Source organism: Acartia tonsa, chromosome 3 (assembly GCF_053477335.1).
Source record: "Acartia tonsa isolate MP-2025a chromosome 3, ASM5347733v1, whole genome shotgun sequence".
Classification (NCBI taxonomy): Eukaryota; Metazoa; Arthropoda; class Copepoda; order Calanoida; family Acartiidae; genus Acartia; species Acartia tonsa.
The window spans coordinates 13243459-13264247 of NC_137262.1; the positions used below are offsets into that span (position 1 = coordinate 13243459).

Below are 20789 nucleotides of genomic sequence, written 5' to 3' on the forward strand. Positions count from 1 at the left end.
CACTTAAAGCAAAGGAACTTTTAATTAAATTCCAAAGACAAAGCTGCTTAATATCTTGTTTCATTAAGTGTCTCTTATTTCTTTTTCTTGGATGTACGTAATTACAGAGATAAAGGATGAATTAAGCAGGATTAAAATTAGTTTCTAATGTTTGTTTTTCTAAAAAACGATTTTATTTAGAAACATTATATTTCTATGATAGTGCATGTATGATAGAATGCATTAACATGCTAAAAAAACACACTTGGTCTAAATAATGATTTTTTAACCGTCGGAAGAGTTAGGAGCATTTTATTTTACATAAATCTTCCTCTATTTAAATGTTTATAATAAGACAATGTTCCTTTTCCAAAAATCAAACTAGTAAATTGTTAGTTTGATTTTGTTATTTTTATGTCTTTTTCTTCAGTATTTTAGTATATTAAGAGATTACTTTCAAAAATCTACTTTTTGCCTATCTACCTATCCATCTATCACTGAATACAATAAATAATATAGTTAGTATAGTGAAACTTAAGAAGCTAAACACAACAAGTTCGCACAATTAATTAAACCATAACACTAAACTTCACAACCAACAAAAAATTAATGGAAAATTTCTTAGATTCCCTAAAATAGATGCTGAGGTGTTTAAAATTCAATGTAATATTTTTTTAATATTATTAAAATAGTTTATTTTACTAGCATAGATTTATTAAAGAGTTAGACATTAAAGCAGAAGGCGTATGATTTAAACGATGTTTTGTCTAAAATAAATACAAAAAAAAAATATTAATCAAGGATTTTTTAATTCACAGAAGAATAAGAAAATTTTGTTTTGGAAATGTTTTACTTTGTATATTTTTACTTAGTCTTAATTTCTTTTCAAAATACTATCTAGGAAAGGGTGGGAGGGGTCAAGAAAAGCCTAAAACAATCCCAACTTCCCAAGTCTTAAATCTAAAAATGAAATAGCCATATAACAGGATCTATGTGAAGCTACCTCAAAATGGAGAACTAAATCAGATCAGTAAGTCTGAAGCTTCAGACATAAGACCTTACTACTTTTTATAATATCATTATTATAAGGAATAATATCATATCATAAGTATTAGTCATAAAAAGTTATGTAGGTTTATAAAATCTATGTAAAATTAAAATGACAAAAACATTTTGCAAGGAGACAGACAGAGAGACAGACGGTGAAAATTCGTGCAAATTCAAAAGTGTTAAATTATGTTATTTAGTTAAATGATTATAATTATGTTTTTTAAATCTCGATGAAAAAAAGTTTGAAAAATTGCAGTTTTAAAATTCTTTTTCACACGATTTTTCAGACATGCAAAAATTATGTAGGTAAGCAAGAAATACTTTATCCAAAGATTTTGTGTATAAACCTTTTAGGTTATTTCCATTTACAAATTAAGCCCATATAGAACTTGGATGTGACACTCGAAGAAAAACTATTCTTCCATCTTTTTCAGTTACTTTTCTTTATTTGCATCAACTACAGCAAGCTTCACTTTTTTTAGATGGAGAAAAACAGTAAATATTGTACCTATTGTCCTTTTCATTGGTAAAAAATAAATAAAATCTTTATTTGACAAAGTTTTAGAAACTGCAATCAAACCATTAGTAGTCACACACGCACACAAAACCTCAGAATTGTAGAGTAGCTTCGTTCCAACAAATTATGTTTGCAAAACATGAATAATATTTTCAATAAATAAACACATAAGTAATTGTCCATTATTGTCTTCAGGGAGGGAGAGGACAATGAAAACAAACTACAACCCTTTCTTCTCCTTAGTATTTACCAGTAAAAAAAGGCAAAAGTTTGAACATAAGAATTATGGAGAGGGTGGGGGGGAGGTTCAATGATTAATTGACTATTGTCCTATCATTGTGTATTTACGATGTGAAAGTGTATAAAATAAATGATATTATATAAGATTTGTCAAGGAAAATATTGATCCAATCAACGTCTAGTCAAATTAAACAGTCAAGGATAAAAACAAGGATGACAATCGACAATTACAACAACAAAATACCTATGTAAAAAAAAAACTGTCTTTAATAAAAAAAATGCAGTTACAAAGAAATGAAAGGTAAAAGTTGGTAAACAAAGAAAAAGTTAAAGATATACCTCTGAACGCCCTTAATTTAAATACAAAGTCAATGTTATCCTTATTATATAGTAATAATATATATATGACAGTACTGAGTGTATAAAAAGGGATAAAATTATCAAAAACAAATGATCATATAATTCGACAAAACATTAGTAGACCTTAGAAATACCTCAACTTATTTCAATTTAAAGAAATCTATCCAATGTGGGTAAGTCTAACTCAAAAGGGACCCTTTGCTGCTAAGCACTCACTCTGTGCTATCCTAACCGTTAATTTAACCAACCATACGTTAAAAAAATTATTTACGTTCCAACTTTCAGTTAAAGTTAAATTGCCATCAAATGAACCTTTAATGACCCTTTACATTTGACTAGAAAATACCTATTTTCTTTTGTCAGCATTTAAGAGAAAATGTATCGCTATCCAGCGAAGTAGTAGCCTACCTTAATTAAATTAGTTCAGAACTGCGGTATTTCGTCTCTTCTCATCCCTTTACTTCACAAACAGAGCACATTGATACTTTATTCTGAAAATACATATCATTAAAATTATTATTTTCTTCCGTTTTTGTTGATTTTTTCCAGGCAAATTAACCGCTATTAGTTCTATTTTATAAAGTAATTGTACGTGTGTTTGTGTCTTGAAAGATATCCTAAATGCTGGACAGATCGTTTCGTTTTTGAGAAGTACATATAAGGTTTAAGGCTATTTTGCAAAGAGATTCGACACTCCCTCCCCTCTCCCCCTGTATGTATGGGGAAGCACCGAGTGACTAGGGACGAAGGCAATAGTGTCCAAAAAGGTTAAATCCAATATACACTTGTAATTTAATAAATAGGATAAATATGTCAAATGCCTTTGTCAAAGAAGGATAAAAATTGTCATATGATATTAGTAATGACACATAGAAACCTTTAGGTAGTTGGAAGAACATTTCCATACATCAAAATTTACTAGTATCAAATATCTACAACTACAAGACGAATTGCCAAATTTAAATGAAGAAAAGCGTCGTTCCATAATATTATGTCTTTTAAGTCAAATTGCAATTCATTTAACAAAAAGTGAGGAATCACTATAATCAATTTCAAATTATGGGCGTAGCCATTTATACATTTTTCGCATGTTTACATTTTAAACAGCGTTTTAAATACTTTATATCCATATTTAATATTTTAAACTAAATACCTATACATTAAAAACATTTTTAGAATGTAAAAATGTTGCTAGAATTGAGAAAAAAACTTATTTACTTGTGACCAAGCAGTGGAACGTCGCGTCAATACAACCAATACAGGACCTACAATGTTTTGAATAGCAAATACTCAATAGTGCATATCTATCTATCTCGCAGCACGGATAAATTCGCGTCAAAGGCCGAAATTACTCGAATTTTCTAAGGAAAGTTGCTCCCGTGCATTATTGCCTACGTAATCTGGTAATAACTTTAGCCGTTTCGGAAAAATAAAATAAATCTTTGAAACGACATAAAAGATATCAATATATGTAGATAGATAAAAACTATTATGAAAACATATATAAGCAGCGAAACACAACAAATCACGGAAGGACAAACGGACAAATATTTGTCTCTCGTGGCAAAGACCAAGTAAGTTGTATACTAGAAGCTCTATAGTAAAAAAAAACCGCAGTCTTTTTTAAATAGTAGCCGGGAAAATAACATTTCCCCATAGCGTTACAGACTGACGAACAAGTTGAATTAAAGAGTAGGTTCGCTACTAAAACCCAAATCTATTTCCAATCTGAACAAACAAAAATGCAAATAAAACGTGTCTTTTTGTTTTAGTTCAGAGAGAGGGCAGAAAAAAAGATAATTGGGCCGTCATCAACACAAAACTTTGACATGAAATAATTCAATCTGGGACACTTTTTCTCATTTTCTTATTTTAATATTTGCAGGAATTATTAGGGTGGGTAAATTGAGATAAAAAAAATATGCCTTTATTTTCAAATTTTGTGTCTTAATGTTATGTTTTTACAAACAACATACTCTTTGGTATCATGATTCTTGTCAAGAAGTCCTAACTATGAATGATCCAAGGCATTCCTCCAAATATTTCTCTATTCTAAAAAAAATCTTCCCATAGCTCTCGAGATAGTTTAATGCTATTTTTCTGTCATTCCTCTTCCCTTCAAAAAAGAGCTCCAAGATGTGATAAATGAACAATAAATCTAAAATGAAAGCTTATTTACTGTTTCTTTTATCTCAAATACTGATATGTTTAACTACATATACGAAGGTTTTCTATTTAATATTTTATGCCAAATACAACAGCTATTTTAAAGGAGAAGCTATTCTACATTTTGGATTAGTCCATCCGTAACGGAAAGCTCTGAAAAAACTAAAGGCATTTGGGAATCGTCCTATCTATTTTGATCCTTTGTGAAAAGATTCCTGTAACAACTAGGTATGAAGGTAATGTTGTCTGATATTATTAATGTTTTGAGTTTCAAATCTTTTTAATTTCATGTCAAATGTAAGTTCGTACATTTTAAGTATTTTGAATTTTGGAAATCTAAGGAAGGTTCACGTCAAATCAAAATATTACTTAGCTGTGCTTTAATGGATGTTGTTATCATTGTTTAAATAGAATAGATGTAAGTAACTGAAAATTAATATTGTTGTATGAAATTTTTAGAATGTTGAAAGACTATCATGACTGGGGGAATAATAAGAAAAAGAACCCTTGATAGAATCTAAATTATTTTGTAATCCTGAACCTAGTGATGGTTAGTATATAACTATAATTGTAGTTGGTTACTGGGTGGGGGTATACTAAAATAAACAGAGTAACACCGAACCTCTTATATGTCTCTGAATCTCAAACCCTCTCTCTCCGATATACCTCCCTAGTTTTTCCTACGAACCCCCCCCCCCCTCCTTCTATAACCCATCCATTCAAATTAACCCAGTCCCTTGGGAGGAAGGACAGGGCTGCGACAACAGGTGTATTACAAAGGTTGGAAACCTTTCCACTTTCCAACATTGTATTCAAAATTTATTCCTCTTCTTTTGTGAATATAAATTGTGCAATTTACTGGTTAACCATTCCACTCTTTAACTTAGTTCTCTCAAATTTTGAGGGGGAAGGGAGGGAGATGGGGGGGGGGGGGTATCTAAAAAGAAGTATTAAAGGGGAATGTAGCTCCACCCTTGCTTACAGATAAATATTAGCAAAACTTGGGCAAACTCTTTGCATATTTGGTGGAAAGTTTGAATACAGAGATGTTAATATATATATTTATTGTGAGGTCTCTCTAGTGCGAATATAATATTCGCCACATAATATTGGGACAAACTTTTTTCAATAAACTCTCTGTATTGTATAAAAATATTCATTTCTTAGAAAAATAACTTTTTCAATAACTTTCTATACATTTATAAAAGCAAAGCTTTTCTACATATTATTCTATGCTTATGGTCTTTTATATAGTACATTTTATTCTCCGTTAAGATATGGTGGCAACTGAGCCGATCGAGCCTCCATATTAAGTAAGCTTCAAATAGGAACCATGACAGTTAAAGGATTTTATAGTTCAAATGTAAGTCTTTAAGCTATTTTTTGAAAAGCTAAAATAAGCTTAAAACGATCCAAGACTTAAATCAGAAATATAAAAAGCCTAAAACCATCAAGGACCTGTGTACGTGAAGCTTACCTAAAATAGAAAATCCAAGCGGTTCAGTAGTTATTGAGATTTTAAGCTTCAGAGAAAAAAAGCAAAAGAATCTTGAAAGTAGCTGGACCGGTCGAACTAAGCTTCAAAGAAAAGAATAATGAGCTTTTTGAGAGGTATTAAGCTATATTTCTATTATCCCTTTTTCTGAATCAAAACGTCAAGAGGCTTAGGGTGGGGCCGCTAGTTTTGTTGAAATTTTCTAATTAATCTAAATTATTTTCATAATTCAGTTTCTCCAAGAAACGCTAGTCAAAATATATTTCTATAATTAAAGAAAATCTAAAATGATTGACACAATTCAAAACTAGCAATTTAAATGTTAGTTTGTGTTAATATTTGTTTTCTTTGACACAAATTACTGGGAGAGTGCTAAAGGTAGGGTTGCCATTTCGTTCAATTTTTGGACCGGATTCGGATTCTTACAAGAATCTGCCAAAAAATAAAACGGATTCTCCGCGGATTCCGGATTCTTATTTTTTTGATGGATTCCGGATTCTAGCAATATTTTAAAAGGCTTTAAAAAGGCACAGTAGCTTTTCTCCTATTTCTAGACCCTACAGCGGCAAAATGACTTCATTAAAAATTAAAATATATTAAAAAACTAAAGGCGCTAATTTTAGCCTAAAAATTAAAAATCCGAATACGCTAGGTATTAACCCACGGATTCCGGATTCGGATTCTGGATTCGGATTGCCAACCCTAGTTAAAGGATAAGTAAGGATTATGTCAAGTAAAAAAGTAACAAAACATTTGCAATTTCTCAGGCTAGCAAAACCAAATAAAATTTAAGATTGACAGTTTTCAACTTACAATTCAAACTTTCACACACACAAACACATAACACACAAATTCACATAAAAATACACACACACAACTTTGTTTTCTGTCACAGCTAAATTTCATAGATAAATAAATAAACAATGGATGGTTCCAGAAGTTATTAGGACTTGGGAGCACACTTTCTCTATAAATAAGGTCCGTATGTCCCGAGTCAAAGGCAATATTGAAAATGATTGTTTTTTCCTTGGACAATTAAACCGTTAAATAAACAATCTTCCTATAAATTCAATTTATTATCTAAATAATGTTTTTATTGATCTTATTGAGGGGATGCAAAAGAGGGAAAGGTAGACCCTTTACACCACAATTTTTCACTTTTTTGCAGTTGATGGTTTTTTATTGTTGTTGTTTTGCTATTTATGGACATGATTGTTCTTATATATACATACAACATGTATCAAATGTGTCATCTTTAATGTAAGAATAATTGTGGAAGTGGTTTATGACAGGTCATATCAAATAAATGTTTCTATTAAAAGTTATCATTAGACAATTTTTCTCCAAGATTAATCTTTTGTTCATCTTGATTAAAATTATTGGGATTAATGAGATAGCGGGTTAAGAAATCAAATGTCTATAATTTTCAACCAGTCTAAAAGTTATACTGTAGGATCGATTTTTAGTGGCAAAGCTACTCTATTATTAACTTTAACTGTCTGTCAGTCCTATCTTTCTTTTTTCATGACAATTAAACATCTGCTCTATATCTCACTTTGTCCATTTTTCTATTTATTCGCTTCGCTTCTTATGATGTTGTCATCCCTGTTCAAAGTTGTAGAATCTCTAAAACTAATGTTTAATATGTAAGAACAACCATTAGAATTATGTACTTTTCTGCATACTAGCATTGATTTTTGTTCAGATTTCTAAATAATATTTTGTGCCTTCTACATAACTACTCTTTAACTGATAATAATCTTGTCAGATTTAATGAGCTTCGCTTTTGAGGATGTTGTCATCATTGTTTTATTTTCATCTTGAAATATCTCTAAAGATTAAAGAAAACTGAAAGAAAACTGGAAGAAATTAATGAAGCAATATTTTTAACTCCATTCTAAGAAAAATTCGAGAGCAGCCAGTCCAGTCGAAGAAAGAAATTGAATAAGATCCACGAGTTTATAAAAAAAAAGATGCCATTGCCCCCACTCACTTAAAACAAAAGCTTGAATATTTTGTAGTCAAAGAAGACAAATCAAGTGAAATATACTAAAAAAAAACAAAGCTTATGTAGTATTTGTAAATAATTTTCTAATTTTATATTTCAACAATTTGTATTTGTGATCTTATGTTAAATTAATTAAAAATCAATAAATTACGTAATAATAATAATAATATTTTTTTAATGTAATATTCAACTATTGGTCAAGATTTTTTCTTCTGATGTTTTTGTTTTTATAAAAATCAACCCTTTTTATTTGTAGTCCAAACATGATAATTGATACACAAATACATTTATTTATTTAACCTATTTTGATACCAGATATGTAAACAATATGTTAGGATTTTTGCAGTTTGCTGGTCGTGTTTTTATTCTATTGATAAAATAACATGAAAAATAAACACATTTGTTACTAAGGAAAAGCTTACAAAAGGAAGACGGAAAAAAGGAATATGTATATCAAATATCTAATACAATTAGAAACGTCCTAATAAGCTAGCATTTACATAAAGCATAAAAATTTTTGTGTATTTTTAAACACTAAACTTAAATACCTAGACTTCAAAACTTCAACTTCAGAATAAAAATATTTTACAGCCAGTTGAATATCTTTCTAGAATGGCTTTGAAAAATAACGTATTGTAACGACAATTTTCTACGAATTGTAAAATAAAATATAATAATATTAATAGCAAAACTGAAAATTAATCTCGTAATTTATCGTTTTACTATCCGAGGAAAGCTGTCTACCATTCGATGGAATAGATGACTATTCTTAATACTACATACAATCTTAGCTAATAATAACCATACATTATCACTCAGTAGTAGTAATTTGTAAATGGGGGTAAAGTTATAGGGGCAAATTAGGTTTTTTTTAAAAGACAAAATAATAAAAATGTCTCAACAACGATCTTTAAAGCTTGAATATTCAATTAGGCGAATATTACAACAGCATTAGTTGTTGCTCTAAAAATATCTATTTGTAGTCTCCGTGAAATCTTTACATAAGAAAAATATGGTGGTACGTCATTTTATCATATTTTTAAAAATAGAAAACCTAACTCGTAACTTTCGTATTTTTTTAAAACTCGAACAAGAAAAGTAAACATTTGAATATAAAATATGCCTGAAAAAAATCATAACTAGGTAAATACATGTTATATATCTATCTCTCAAGAAAAAAAATAATATCCAGAAGTAGTTTAAATGGGTCTCGTAGAATCATTGAGTGACTTTATAATGTTAAAAATAAAGTTAGAAATTTTGCATACTAAGCTTCTAGAAAATGAAAATATATCTGTTTGGACTTTTATATTTCTAATTGTAAAGCAGGAATATTTAAATTGTCTGTAAACATAAAACCTTGTGTTAACATTCCTGTAACGATTGAATATAATCTAGAAAGCGAAGCAATACTATTGTAAATATCAGAAGCAACCTACATAAAGTAATTTGAAATACATCAATTTTAGCTTTTTGACATGGTATATTATTTTAATTTTACACAATCATTTCTACAAGGAAAGGAGACGGATTTTAAAGCATAGCATCTCTGTAATTGACTGAACCCTAAAATAAGCTGTAGAGCAATTCTAAATTATTGAGTATTGCAGGCTAATGTAAATACAAATAAATGTAACCCATTGTATAATGTAGACAGGTTTTAATTGTCTGTAGCTGAATATCGCGATTTCTACTGAACTGATTTAGTTCTCCATTTTAGAAAAGCATCACATATGTCAATGGTCATTTTAGCTATTTAATCTATAATACAAAGTAGAACGATGTCTGTCCGTCTGTCTGTCCGTCCGTCCCATAAGATCTCGGTAACCACTGAACTGATCGGATTCTACTCTTCAAGGAATATACCTACTGGTCCTGTGGTGGTTTTAGGCTATTTTCTTTGGGGGTGGGACACCACCAACCCCCCAGAAAACAAAAAATCCCCCCCCATTTTTATTTGTTTATTTTTGTAGGGGATTTCCTTGGTCCTTTTTTTAGGGGGTTTTTCCTTGGTCTTTTTTTGTATTTTGCCCAACTTTTTTTTATCACCTCTAGGGGAAAAAAGCCCCTAGAGGCTAAGGGCGAAGCCGCTAGTTTAAAATTAAAAGTCTTGGGATGGTTTTATGGTATTTTTGGAACTTAAATGGCGCTTGAAATTGAAATTTTAACAATCATAACCACTTATTAAAAAGTTCGACATATGCGCTAATTTTACTAATATTATTTTTAAATAATGCCAAACATGAGGTTTTAATTCAATATAATTAGTAAGTAATCAATAAATTATGCTATAAACAAAGGAAGCATATAAAATCATTAAATTCAAGCACCTGCCAAACGATCATTTTTAAAATATAATTCAAATTAGAAAATGACGAAATCGTGAAAATATAATTTAAAAATAAATTAAATGGAAACTTAAGTTTTAAAAACTTATTTTTTTATTTTTAGTAAACTAAACACATATATAGTAATAAATCAACATTTACTTTACAATAACTTGATAATTAACTTTAATTTGATTGAATTTTTTTAAATATTAGAACCATCTGTCACTATAAACGTATAAAACACGAAAGATTGCTAAAACTGGTGGTCAGGTCAGCAAGGGGAAGGGGATGTAAGATGCACTGGGTCTGTCTTTTCATCTTAAATAAAAATTTCTCCACTCAAAAAATTACGGTTTGTTTTGAATTGTAACTGTTTTTATTCTGAACACTGCCACTCTCTTTCTGTCTGTCCAACAATACAATACTCTCTCTCTCTCTTTCAAACTACTCTCTAATTTTCTCTCCCCTTTTCATCTTTTTTCACTTCCGCCTAGTCCCATAGTACTCTTTCTACTATCCCCTTCGACAGCAGAAGGACAAGGGAAAGGGGATGAGCGGTTTAATGGCTTCTGTATTTTACTTTATTATTCTTTTATCCCCACAACAATTACTTGTATTTATTTATGTTAAACCGACATATTTTCAAAAATTGATGATTTTATTCAAAATATAAAATGAATATAAAGTTTGTTTCAAGGCAAAATTACTCATTAAAACAAGATTCAAAGAATAATAAAATATAATTCAGGGATTAAATAACTGGAGAATAGATAGGACAATGAAAGGGAAATTGTACACTTGATGTAAAGAAAGCACAACTATTTATTTCTTCTTTTCATTTTTTCACGATGAAAAATTAATTTCAACTTTCATAAAAAAAGAAAATACATCATGATTTTTCCATTTAGGTACCATCCCAGTTGAGGAGTGAGATTCTACCCCATGTGAAAAAATAAACCCCCCCCCCCCCCCGCCATCTGTCAAAATAAACCCCCCCCCCCCGGCATCATGTGATTTGTACCCCATCATAAATTTTGGTCCCTGTAATTTTCAATGTATAAAACAAAGCTTGGTGGTAATAAACTATGAGTTATAGGGGTAAAATATTACATATGGGGTAAGTATATAAAATATGGGGAACAAAAATCACACATGGAGGTCCAAAAATTAATATGGGGTCATTTTTTCATGATGGGGTAGTTTCAAGTGCTTATATCTGGAGAACCGTAAGAGATAGAGGCCTAGTTGCTTGACTGTGGTAACTCAGATTTACACAAGGAAGCCATTTATGCACATGGGGTGTCAAAAATTTATATGGGGTATTTTTTTCATGATGGGGGTAGTTTCAAGTGCTTATATCTGGAGAACCTTAAGAGATAGAGGCCTAGTTGCTTGACTGTGGTAACTCAGATTTACACAAGGAAGCCATTTATGCACATGGGGTGTCAAAATTTGATATGGGGTATTTTTTTCATGATGGGGTGTCAAAATTTGATATGGGGTATAATTTTTCATGATGGGGTAGGTTCAAGTGCTTATATCTGGTGAACCGTAAGAGATAGAGGCCTAGTTGCTTGACTGTGGTAACTCAGATTTACATAAGGAAGCCATTTATGCACATGGGGGACCAAAATTTGATATGGGGTATTTTTTTCATGATGGGGTTAGGTTCAAGTGCCTATATCTGGTGAACCGTAAGAGATAGAGGCCTAGTTGCTTGACTGTGGTAACTCAGATTTACATAAGGAAGCCATTTATGCACATGGGGGACCAAAATTTGATATGGGGTATTTTTTTCATGATGGGGGTAGTTTCAAGTGCTTATATCTGGAGAACCGTAAGAGATAGAGGCCTAGTTGCTTGACTGTGGTAACTCAGATATACATAAGAAAGCCATATATGCACATGGGGGACCAAAATTTGATATGGGGTATTTTTTTCATGATGGGGGTAGTTTCAAGTGCTTATATCTGGTGAACCGTAAGAGATAGAGGCCTAGTTGCTTGACTGTGGTAACTCAGATTTACATAAGGAAGCCATTTATGCACTTAGGGGACCTAAATTTGGTATGGGGTATTTTTTTCATGATGGGGGTAGTTTCAAGTGCTTATATCTGGAGAACCGTAAGAGATAGAGGCCAAGTTGCTTGACTGTGGTAACTCAGATTTACATAAGGTAACATTTATGCACATGGGGGACCAAAATTTGATATGGGGTATTTTTTTCATGATTGGGGTAGTTTCAAGTGCTTATATCTGGTGAACCGTAAGAGATAGAGGCCTAGTTGCTTGACTGTGGTAACTCAGATTTACATAAGGAAGCCATTTATGCACTTAGGGGACCTAAATTTGGTATGGGGTATTTTTTTCATGATGGGGGTAGTTTCAAGTGCTTATATCTGGAGAACCGTAAGAGATAGAGGCCAAGTTGCTTGACTGTGGTAACTCAGATTTACATAAGGTAACATTTATGCACATGGGGGACCAAAATTTGATATGGGGTATTTTTTTCATGATGGGGGTAGTTTCAAGTGCTTATATCTGGTGAACCGTAAGAGATAGAGGCCTAGTTGCTTGACTGTGGTAACTCAGATTTACATAAGGAAGCCATTTATGCACTTAGGGGACCTTAATTTGGTATGGGGTATTTTTTTCATGATGGAAGTAGTTTCAAGTGCTTATATCTGGAGAACCGTAAGAGATAGAGGCCAAGTTGCTTGACTGTGGTAACTCAGATTTACATAAGGTAACATTTATGCACATGGGGGACCAAAATTTGATATGGGGTATTTTTTTCATGATGGGGGTAGTTTCAAGTGCTTATATCTGGTGAACCGTAAGAGATAGAGGCCTAGTTGCTTGACTGTGGTAACTCAGATTTACATAAGGAAGCCATTTATGCACTTAGGGTACCAAAATTTGGTATGGGGTATTTTTTTCATGATGGGGGTAGTTTCAAGTGATAACTGGAGAACCGTAAGAGATAGAGGCCTAGTTGCTTGACTGTGGTAACTCAGATTTACATAAGGAAGCCATTTATGCACATGGGGGTACATAAATTAATATGGGGGTCATTTTTCTATGATGGTGGGTAAAAATTGATTATAGGGGCCAATTTTTTATGATGGGGTGGGGGGATGAAATTAGGTTAGGTTAGGTCAGATCAGGTCATGTTAGGTAAGGTAAAATTGAAGGAAAGGGAAAGGCCCCCTTGCAAGGGTTGGCTTAGGTTGAAATGGGTCAGGTTAGGTTAAAATGGGTAAGGTAAGGTTAAGTTAGGTTAGGTTAGGTTAAGATGGGTTAGGTTAGGTTAAAATTGGTTAAGTTAGGTCAGGTTAGGTTAAGATGGGTTAGAATAGGTTAAGTTAGGTTAGATTAGGTTAAGTTAGGTTAGGTTAGGTTAAGATGGGTTCGGTTAGGTTAAAATGGGTTAGATTAGGTTTAGTTGGTTTAGGTTAGTTTAAAACTGGATAGGTTGGGTTTGGTTGGGTTAGGTTAGGTTAGTTTAAGATTGAGTAGCCCTGCAGGGCTACTCAATGTTACCTAACCTAACCTAATTCCTCTCCTGAAGGGATTAGGAAATATTGAGTAGCCCTGCAGAGTTAGGGTCTCCTAACCTAACTTAACCTGAAGGGATTAGGAAATATTGAGTAGCCCTGCAGAGTTAGGGTCTCCTAACCTAACTTAAACTAATTTTCCTCCATCATAAAAAATGCCCCCTATATTCAACATTACCTACCCTAACTTATCCTAATTCCCCCTCCATCATTAAAAATGGCCCCTATATTCAATTTTTACCCACCATCATGAAAAAAATACCCCCTATCAAATTATGGTACCCTATGTGCATAAATGGCTTTCTTATGTAAATCTGAGTTACCACAGTCAAGCAACTAGGCCTCTATCTCTTACGGTTCACCAGATATAAGCACTTGAAACTAACCCCATCATGAAAAAAAGTACCCCATATCAAATTTTAGTCCCCTATGTGCATGAATGGCTTCCTTATGTAAATCTGAGTTACCACAGTCAAGCAACTAGGCATCTATCTCTTACGGTTCTCCAGATATTAGCACTTGAAACTACCCCCATCATGAAAAAATGTACCCCATATCAAATTTTTGTCCCCAATGTGCATAAATGGCTTCCTTATGTAAATCTGAGTTACCACAGTCAAGCAACTAGGCCTCTATCTCTTATGGTTCTCCAGATATAAGCACTTGAAACTATCCCCATCATGAAAAAAATACCCCATATCAAATTTTGGTCCCCCATGTGCATAAATGGCTTCCTTATGTAAATCTGAGTTACCACAGTCAAGCAACTAGGCCTCTATCTCTTACGGTTCACCAGATATAAGCACTTGAACCTACCCCATCATGAAAAAAATACCCCATATCAAATTTTGACACCCCATCATGAAAAAAATTACCCCATATCAACTTTTGACACCCCATGTGCATAAATGGCTTCCTTGTGTAAATCCGAGTTAACACAGTCAAGCAACTAGGCCTCTATCTCTTACGGTTCTCCAGATATAAGCACTTGAAGCTACCCCATCATGAAAAAATGACCCCATATTAATTTTTTGACCTCCATGTGTGAGTTTTAACCCCTTGCTTCAATTTTAATTTCATAGCATTGTTTGCTACCCCATCTGTGTTTTTCAACCACAAATCATGCTTGATGACATCCAGAAAATGTATATTATGTAGTTCAATAATCTGCCACTAGATGTTCCTTATTCAAACAAACTATTGTTATTTTTCTTCAATGGAGCCAAATTTTTTTCTTAAAATATTAGGTAAAGTAAAGTATTAGAATATGTTGGTGATTTAGTATAAAAAAAGTCTTAAAAGAGAAATAATAAAAATAAATAGAGAAATTTTCAAAATTTATTTAAAATATAGTAAATTCAAGAAGAGTGAAAGGCATAGCTTCACTACAGTGGAGCATGGTAGCTTTATGCTAGCCTAGTATAAATTCTTTCGCGCGAGGCTCACCTCGCAAACCCCTCTAGACTCTCCCCTCCCCCCTACCCAGATTTTATTTCCCCTTCTGCCAATCATGCCCCCATCTATCAAATCAGACCCCACCTTCCAATTCTGGCCCCATGTTCCAATTTAGACCCCATCCTTCATTTTTGTCCCCTGTTGAATAATTTATCCCTTCTCTGACATTATTTTGTTACTCTTGGAGAGGTACAAAATATGAAGATGGGGATCAAATTACATGATGGGGACAAAATCACACGATGGGGTATAAAATTCATGATGCCGGGGGGGGGGTTTATTTTGATAGATGGCGGGGGGGGGGGTTTAAATTTTCAGATGGGGTAGAATCTCACTCCTCAACTGGGAAATTGCCTTCCATATCATATTTTTTTATTTATGAAAGCAAGAAAAAAAGGTTTCCAAATGACAAATAATAAAAATGTCGAATAAAAGTTTGCCTTCCCTGTTTTCAGAAATGGAAAATGCCGCTGTTTATTTTGTAATCCATCAATCAAAACAAATCAAGGAAGGCATCACAAAATAAACGTTTCGACTCCTCAAAAGTTTCGATTCATTTTAAAACATATTATTTATTACTTATATGAATTCTTACAGCTATTAAAGACCTGTATAATTATTGTTCCATTTTTATGAAAATCCCTTTTTTTCAGATTATGTAAAACATTCTGTGATTAAACAGATTTCACTAAAAATGTTGTTTTCGGTGACCAAAAGTTGTAATTTTGCCAGTAAAGCCTTTGGCTGTTACAGGGGGCAATTTTTGATCTCATGTTTGATAAACAAAGCAACACCAAACGCAAGTTTGTCTACAAGCAAGGCTTGTTGGGAATCTATACAAATAAACAATAAAACTTACGAAAAGGAAAAGAGTTGCTTCATTTATATATAAATATACCAGCTTCTAGGGGCTCTGTTTTAGAAGTAGGAAAGGGTAGAAAAGCATATTAAAATCATCCCAATACTTAAATCTGAAAACAAAGAAGCCTTAAAACAATCCTGAAACTAATGTGAAGTTTCTCTTCTATACTAAGAGAACTCAATATTTCTATATTAATCGGTTTCGTAGTTATGAAAATCATAAGATACAGACTAGCTAAAAAACTTACTACCTACTCTATATAATAATATACAGATTATATCAGAATATTATTTTGTTACTTAGTTCACTGGTCTATTCGTTTGTTTTATTATAAATTAATTAAAAATATAATTAGTAAGGTATCTTGTTTTGTAAATCTGCCTAATTTTAGTTTATTGTAATATTTTTAAACAATTCGTTTGAAAAGCAACTCTTTAAATTCAGGATAAAAATACAAATATAACTCCAAAGATATTATCACATTTGAACAGAAATCTATACATGCAAAAGCACCATCCGCTGTGTTTAATAAAAGAAAAGATTGTCAACTATATGCACTCAAATTACAGGAATGTGGTGTTATTATTTTATGTAATATATGTGTACTGTATTTTATTAGCATTTAGGCCCACCTATCAATATCAGAATAAAAATTTGTGATTTTTTCTTCTGTTGGTAATTTTTGTAATGATATTGATATCTTCCCTCTAATAAATTACATATATAATATTTAAATAAATTGACTAATCTTATTTAAGAATCTATTGAAAATTTAATACATAAAACGATAAAATCCGAAATATATCTAGGTTGATGGAAATAGGTTTTCTTTCAATTTACATGGTTGTTGATTTTTATATTTGAATCAATGTTGCATGCCTACCTTTCGCTCAAATAATGCCACAATTTTTAGATCCAAATATCATACACCAAGATTTGCAGTGGTTGACCAGTTAGATCCTGTTGTTACTTTAAAAGACAATTTCGACACGTTGTTAGTTCCAAAAGACCATCCAAGTAGGAAACAGTCTGACAGCTATTATGTAAACAGGAATGTTCAATTAACATTAGGTAATTTACTTGATATACATATATTTGTAGCTAAGATAAACAACAATTTATGTAACTTATGTAGTTGAACTTGAAAAAAAGTTTATAATTTAGAAAATGGGTAGCCAAATGGTTTTATTTAAAAAAAGCACAGCTTAATTTTAACATACAGTAAAATTCATAATTTTCAAATAATAGTAAACATATCTATTAGAAACTTGTTTGAAAATTGAGTTTATTGAACGTTTTTGTAGTGAATATATGCTTCGCGCCCATACATCCGCTCATCAAAGTAATCTCATGAAAATGGGATTAGATCATTTTCTTGTTGTCGGAGATGTTTACAGAAGAGACGAAATTGATAAAAGCCACTATCCTGTTTTTCATCAAATGGAAGGCATAAATTGAATCAAGTTTTATTAATTTGTTGTTTTCATTTCCTTCATAGCCAGGGATGGCAAAATAAAAACCACGTGGTTTTAATCAAGTGGTTTAAACCAAAAAAAAAAGCTAAAAAAACCAAAAAAAAACAATGTGGGTTGGTTTAAATGGTTTTTTTAATACAAAGGCCTATCTTTCCAGTTATATCCTTATAATAAAGTAACAGGATGTTTGTATGTGTGTTTGTGTGTTTGTATGTTTGTACCGAAGGATCTCGCTAACCGCTGAACCGATTGGGTTCTCCTTAACAGGGTAGCTTCTCATAGGTCCTGGGAAGGTTTATAACTATTTTCTTTGGGGGTGGGACACCCCCAACCCCCCCAAAAATGAAAAATCCCCCCCTCCAAAAAAAAATTTTTTTAAACTTTTTAAACTAAAATTAAAAATGAGGGGGGAGGGGCAACCCCCCCCCCCCCCAAAAAAAAAAAATGTTTGCACCCCCTAAAAAATTTTTTTTTTACTTTTTCTTATAAAATATAAAAAAAAATTCAATAATTAAATTCAACTCTCTTCTCCTCAAGTGCCCCTAGAGGCCTCTAGGTGCCTAGCCGCTAGTCTTTTTATAATGTAAAAAATACAGTCAAAAATATAAATACTTAATTCAAAATTCTTTTAATAGTTTAAATCTTTATACTAAAGGGGTAGTTTCACGAAATGCATTTGAACTTAATTTAGTGAACCGCATATTTTTTCTTAGTTAATGAGGTAAACTACATTTAAATAGCATATATTTGAAATGAATTCAATTTTCTACCACGTAGTTTTTAAAATATCAGGACCTGAAAATTGTCTTTTTGTGATATATGCAATTAATAAAGACAATTTTTAATTCTTGATATTTCAAAAACTATGTGGTAGAAAATTTAAATTTTTTCAAATATATGCCATATAAATGTAGTTTAACCATTTAACCAGGATAAAATATGCGGTTCACTAAATTAAGTTCAAATGCATTACGTGAAACTACCCCTTTATACTAAATTAGAATACTTTAATTTGGATATTATTAAAAAAAAACAAAAAAATTATTAAAAAAAACCAAAAAAAACCTGGTTTTTATTAATAAAAACCAATAAAAACCGGTTTAAACCAAATAAACCACACTGGTTTGATCTTTTTAAAAAAAAACTGGTTTTTTCCCATCTCTGTTCATAGCCCTAGCTAGGTATTCAGTTCTTTTCATTTGATTCAATTTAGATGTTCTTTAAGGGGTGAGCTTAATTGACAACAAAATGTTAAGCAAAATGAGTGACAACATTAAAATGTTTGAATCTGGTGAAAAAACTGTAGAAAAGCAAGGTGTTCATACACGAGACATTAGTATGTTATGCGAGGCAGACCTAAAAAATTGCCTTATTGGCCTAGCAAAGGCCTTATTTGGCCAGAATATTGAATACAGATGGGTTGAATGTTATTTTCCTTTCACCCATCCGTCTTGGGAGCTTGAAGTTATGTTTAATGGAGAATGGATGGAGGTTTTGGGCTGTGGTATTATGGAACAGCAGATCTTACACGAGGCCGGCATCTCAGATAAAGTTGGATGGGCTTTTGGTCTGGGCCTGGAAAGACTTGCAATGATCCTGTATGGCATTCCAGATATTAGGCTGTTCTGGTCACAGGTATGCATTAAATAAATACTTTTTATTAGTTTTGAAGAGTAGGTACTCTTTTTTTAGTGAACAATATGTTGATACAGATCATGCAATGTAACTACATACCTACTCTCTTTTCCGGCATCCTGTTTAACAAATCATTGTATTATCATTTAAGAAAATAATTCTAAATTTCTTATATCCAAAATGTTTGCTCCTTACGATTAATTCATATAGAAAGAAAATCACGCAATTTTAGTCATTTTTGCAACCTTAAATAATGTTTTAGGATTCTGGATTTCATAGTCAATTTAAAGATGCTACACATGAATCAAAAATAAAGTTCAAAGAATTTGGAAAAACACCACAGAACTTTAATGACCTGAGCTTTTGGCTTCCTCTGGATAGATCATATGATCCAAATGATTTCTACGACTTGGTGCGTGATCAAGGAGGCCATTGCGTTGAGCAGGTATGAATTATAATAGCATTATAAATATCTTATTATTTTTTAAATTGAATATAATATACCTATTTCTTAATTCAAGCTACTTAAAACTGGTTTTGTCAGAGTAGTTAGGTTTATGGGTTAAGGCCAAATTAAGGATCACTTTTAACTCAACAAAAAAAACCTTGTATAAGAGGCTTATTTTCCTTATCCGTAAGTGAATCTGTTCCTTAAGAGTTAACAAATATTGGCCTTAGACAGACGTTTACAGTCACTAGGTTTTTTTTTGTCAGAGCAAAACAACTTGGAAATTAACATTTTAAGATTTTCATCCTATTTTACTTCAGGTGAGTTTGATAGACGAATTTTTTAACAAGAAGAAAGGGTTGACCTCCCACTGCTACAGAATTGTGTACAGACACATGGACAGGCCTCTGACCAATCAAGAGGTTAATGTTATACACAATCAAATTAAACAAGCTGTTGCCGAGCAGTTAGGTGTTACTGTTAGATAATAAAAAACGTAATTTTTAATAAATAAATTGAATGAATAAGCCATAAAAAAAATCATTTTATTGTAGGATAATGAATCGATAAATAAATAATGCTTGCCTCTCAATATTAGTTTTTTTTTGTTAAACTTTTAACTTTAATTCATATGAAGAAGGTTAAGATATTTAAACCTAGCAAATAAATAATATAATAGGACAAAAAGCACATTCATATTACCTTTTATTAAACACTTAAAATTTTATTAACCTTTTAATTTATTGAAACTGATTACAAATTGTTATTTTCCTCATAGTCCTAGTCAAAATAAGATTTTTGCAGTTTTTATTATTTTTATTATTGCGTTAATGGTAATATTCTGATTATCGTAAAGTTAAGTTTTTTGCGAAATTTTAATTTACAACACTTTTCAGAAAAATGTCGGAATTGCCAAAAAGTTTTGGTGGGCCGGCCATGGCCATGTCAGAATATTATGATCCTGATGCTGGGGACGCTGAAGATGATTATGATGACGAGGATAATCCTGCCAAGGTCAGGTTTCATAACATAAATTTTGGTCGTCATAGGATTCAATATCCAAAATTAAGTTAATAGGCTATTTCATCTTAAATTTCTGTAATAATAGCTGAGAAATTATCAAGGTCTGATATCAATAGGACGATTTTAACGTATATTAATTTACTATCAAAGTTTTTGCCTGAAGTTCTTATTAAAGTAGGAAAGATGATAA

General features: G+C 31.7%; 3 protein-coding genes across 4 annotated transcripts in view; 2 read left to right on the forward strand and 1 right to left on the reverse strand.

The window, feature by feature from the left end:
• Window positions 1–2660, reverse strand: part of pins (G-protein-signaling modulator pins) — a 49956-nt gene extending 47296 nt beyond the window's left edge. Inside the window, exon 1 of the mRNA XM_080152717.1 lies at window positions 2555–2660. The gene's annotated coding sequence lies outside the window, so the exon portion shown is untranslated. The remainder of the gene's footprint in view (window positions 1–2554) is intronic.
• LOC145313368 (pre-mRNA-splicing factor 38B-like) overlaps window positions 1–20789 on the forward strand; it is a 100028-nt gene that overhangs the window by 70004 nt on the left and 9235 nt on the right. For both annotated transcript variants that reach the window (XR_013877313.1, XM_080152729.1), the window contains exon 2: window positions 20471–20590. Coding sequence is in view for 1 of the 2 variants with exons in the window: in XM_080152729.1 (XP_080008855.1) it covers window positions 20477–20590 (114 nt within the window). In the remaining variant the exon portion in view is untranslated. The remainder of the gene's footprint in view (window positions 1–20470; window positions 20591–20789) is intronic.
• PheRS-m (Phenylalanyl-tRNA synthetase, mitochondrial) lies at window positions 16461–20477 on the forward strand. The gene is made up of 6 exons (XM_080152731.1): window positions 16461–16585; window positions 16930–17067; window positions 17321–17465; window positions 18719–19128; window positions 19391–19573; window positions 19897–20477. Exons 1-6 carry the CDS (start codon window positions 16520–16522, stop codon window positions 20062–20064), a joined length of 1110 nt encoding a protein of 369 aa, XP_080008857.1. The 5' UTR covers window positions 16461–16519; the 3' UTR covers window positions 20065–20477.

Bases quoted from the DNA above. Each gene is read 5' to 3' on its own strand.
- PheRS-m (XM_080152731.1), top strand. From the start codon at position 16,520: ATGCAAAAGCACCATCCGCTGTGTTTAATAAAAGAAAAGATTGTCAAC. The intron at 17,068-17,320 runs AGGAATGTTCAA...GAACGTTTTTGT, and splicing joins CTGACAGCTATTATGTAAAC to AGTGAATATATGCTTCGCGC. The intron at 17,466-18,718 runs GCATAAATTGAA...ATGTTCTTTAAG, and splicing joins TGTTTTTCATCAAATGGAAG to GGGTGAGCTTAATTGACAAC.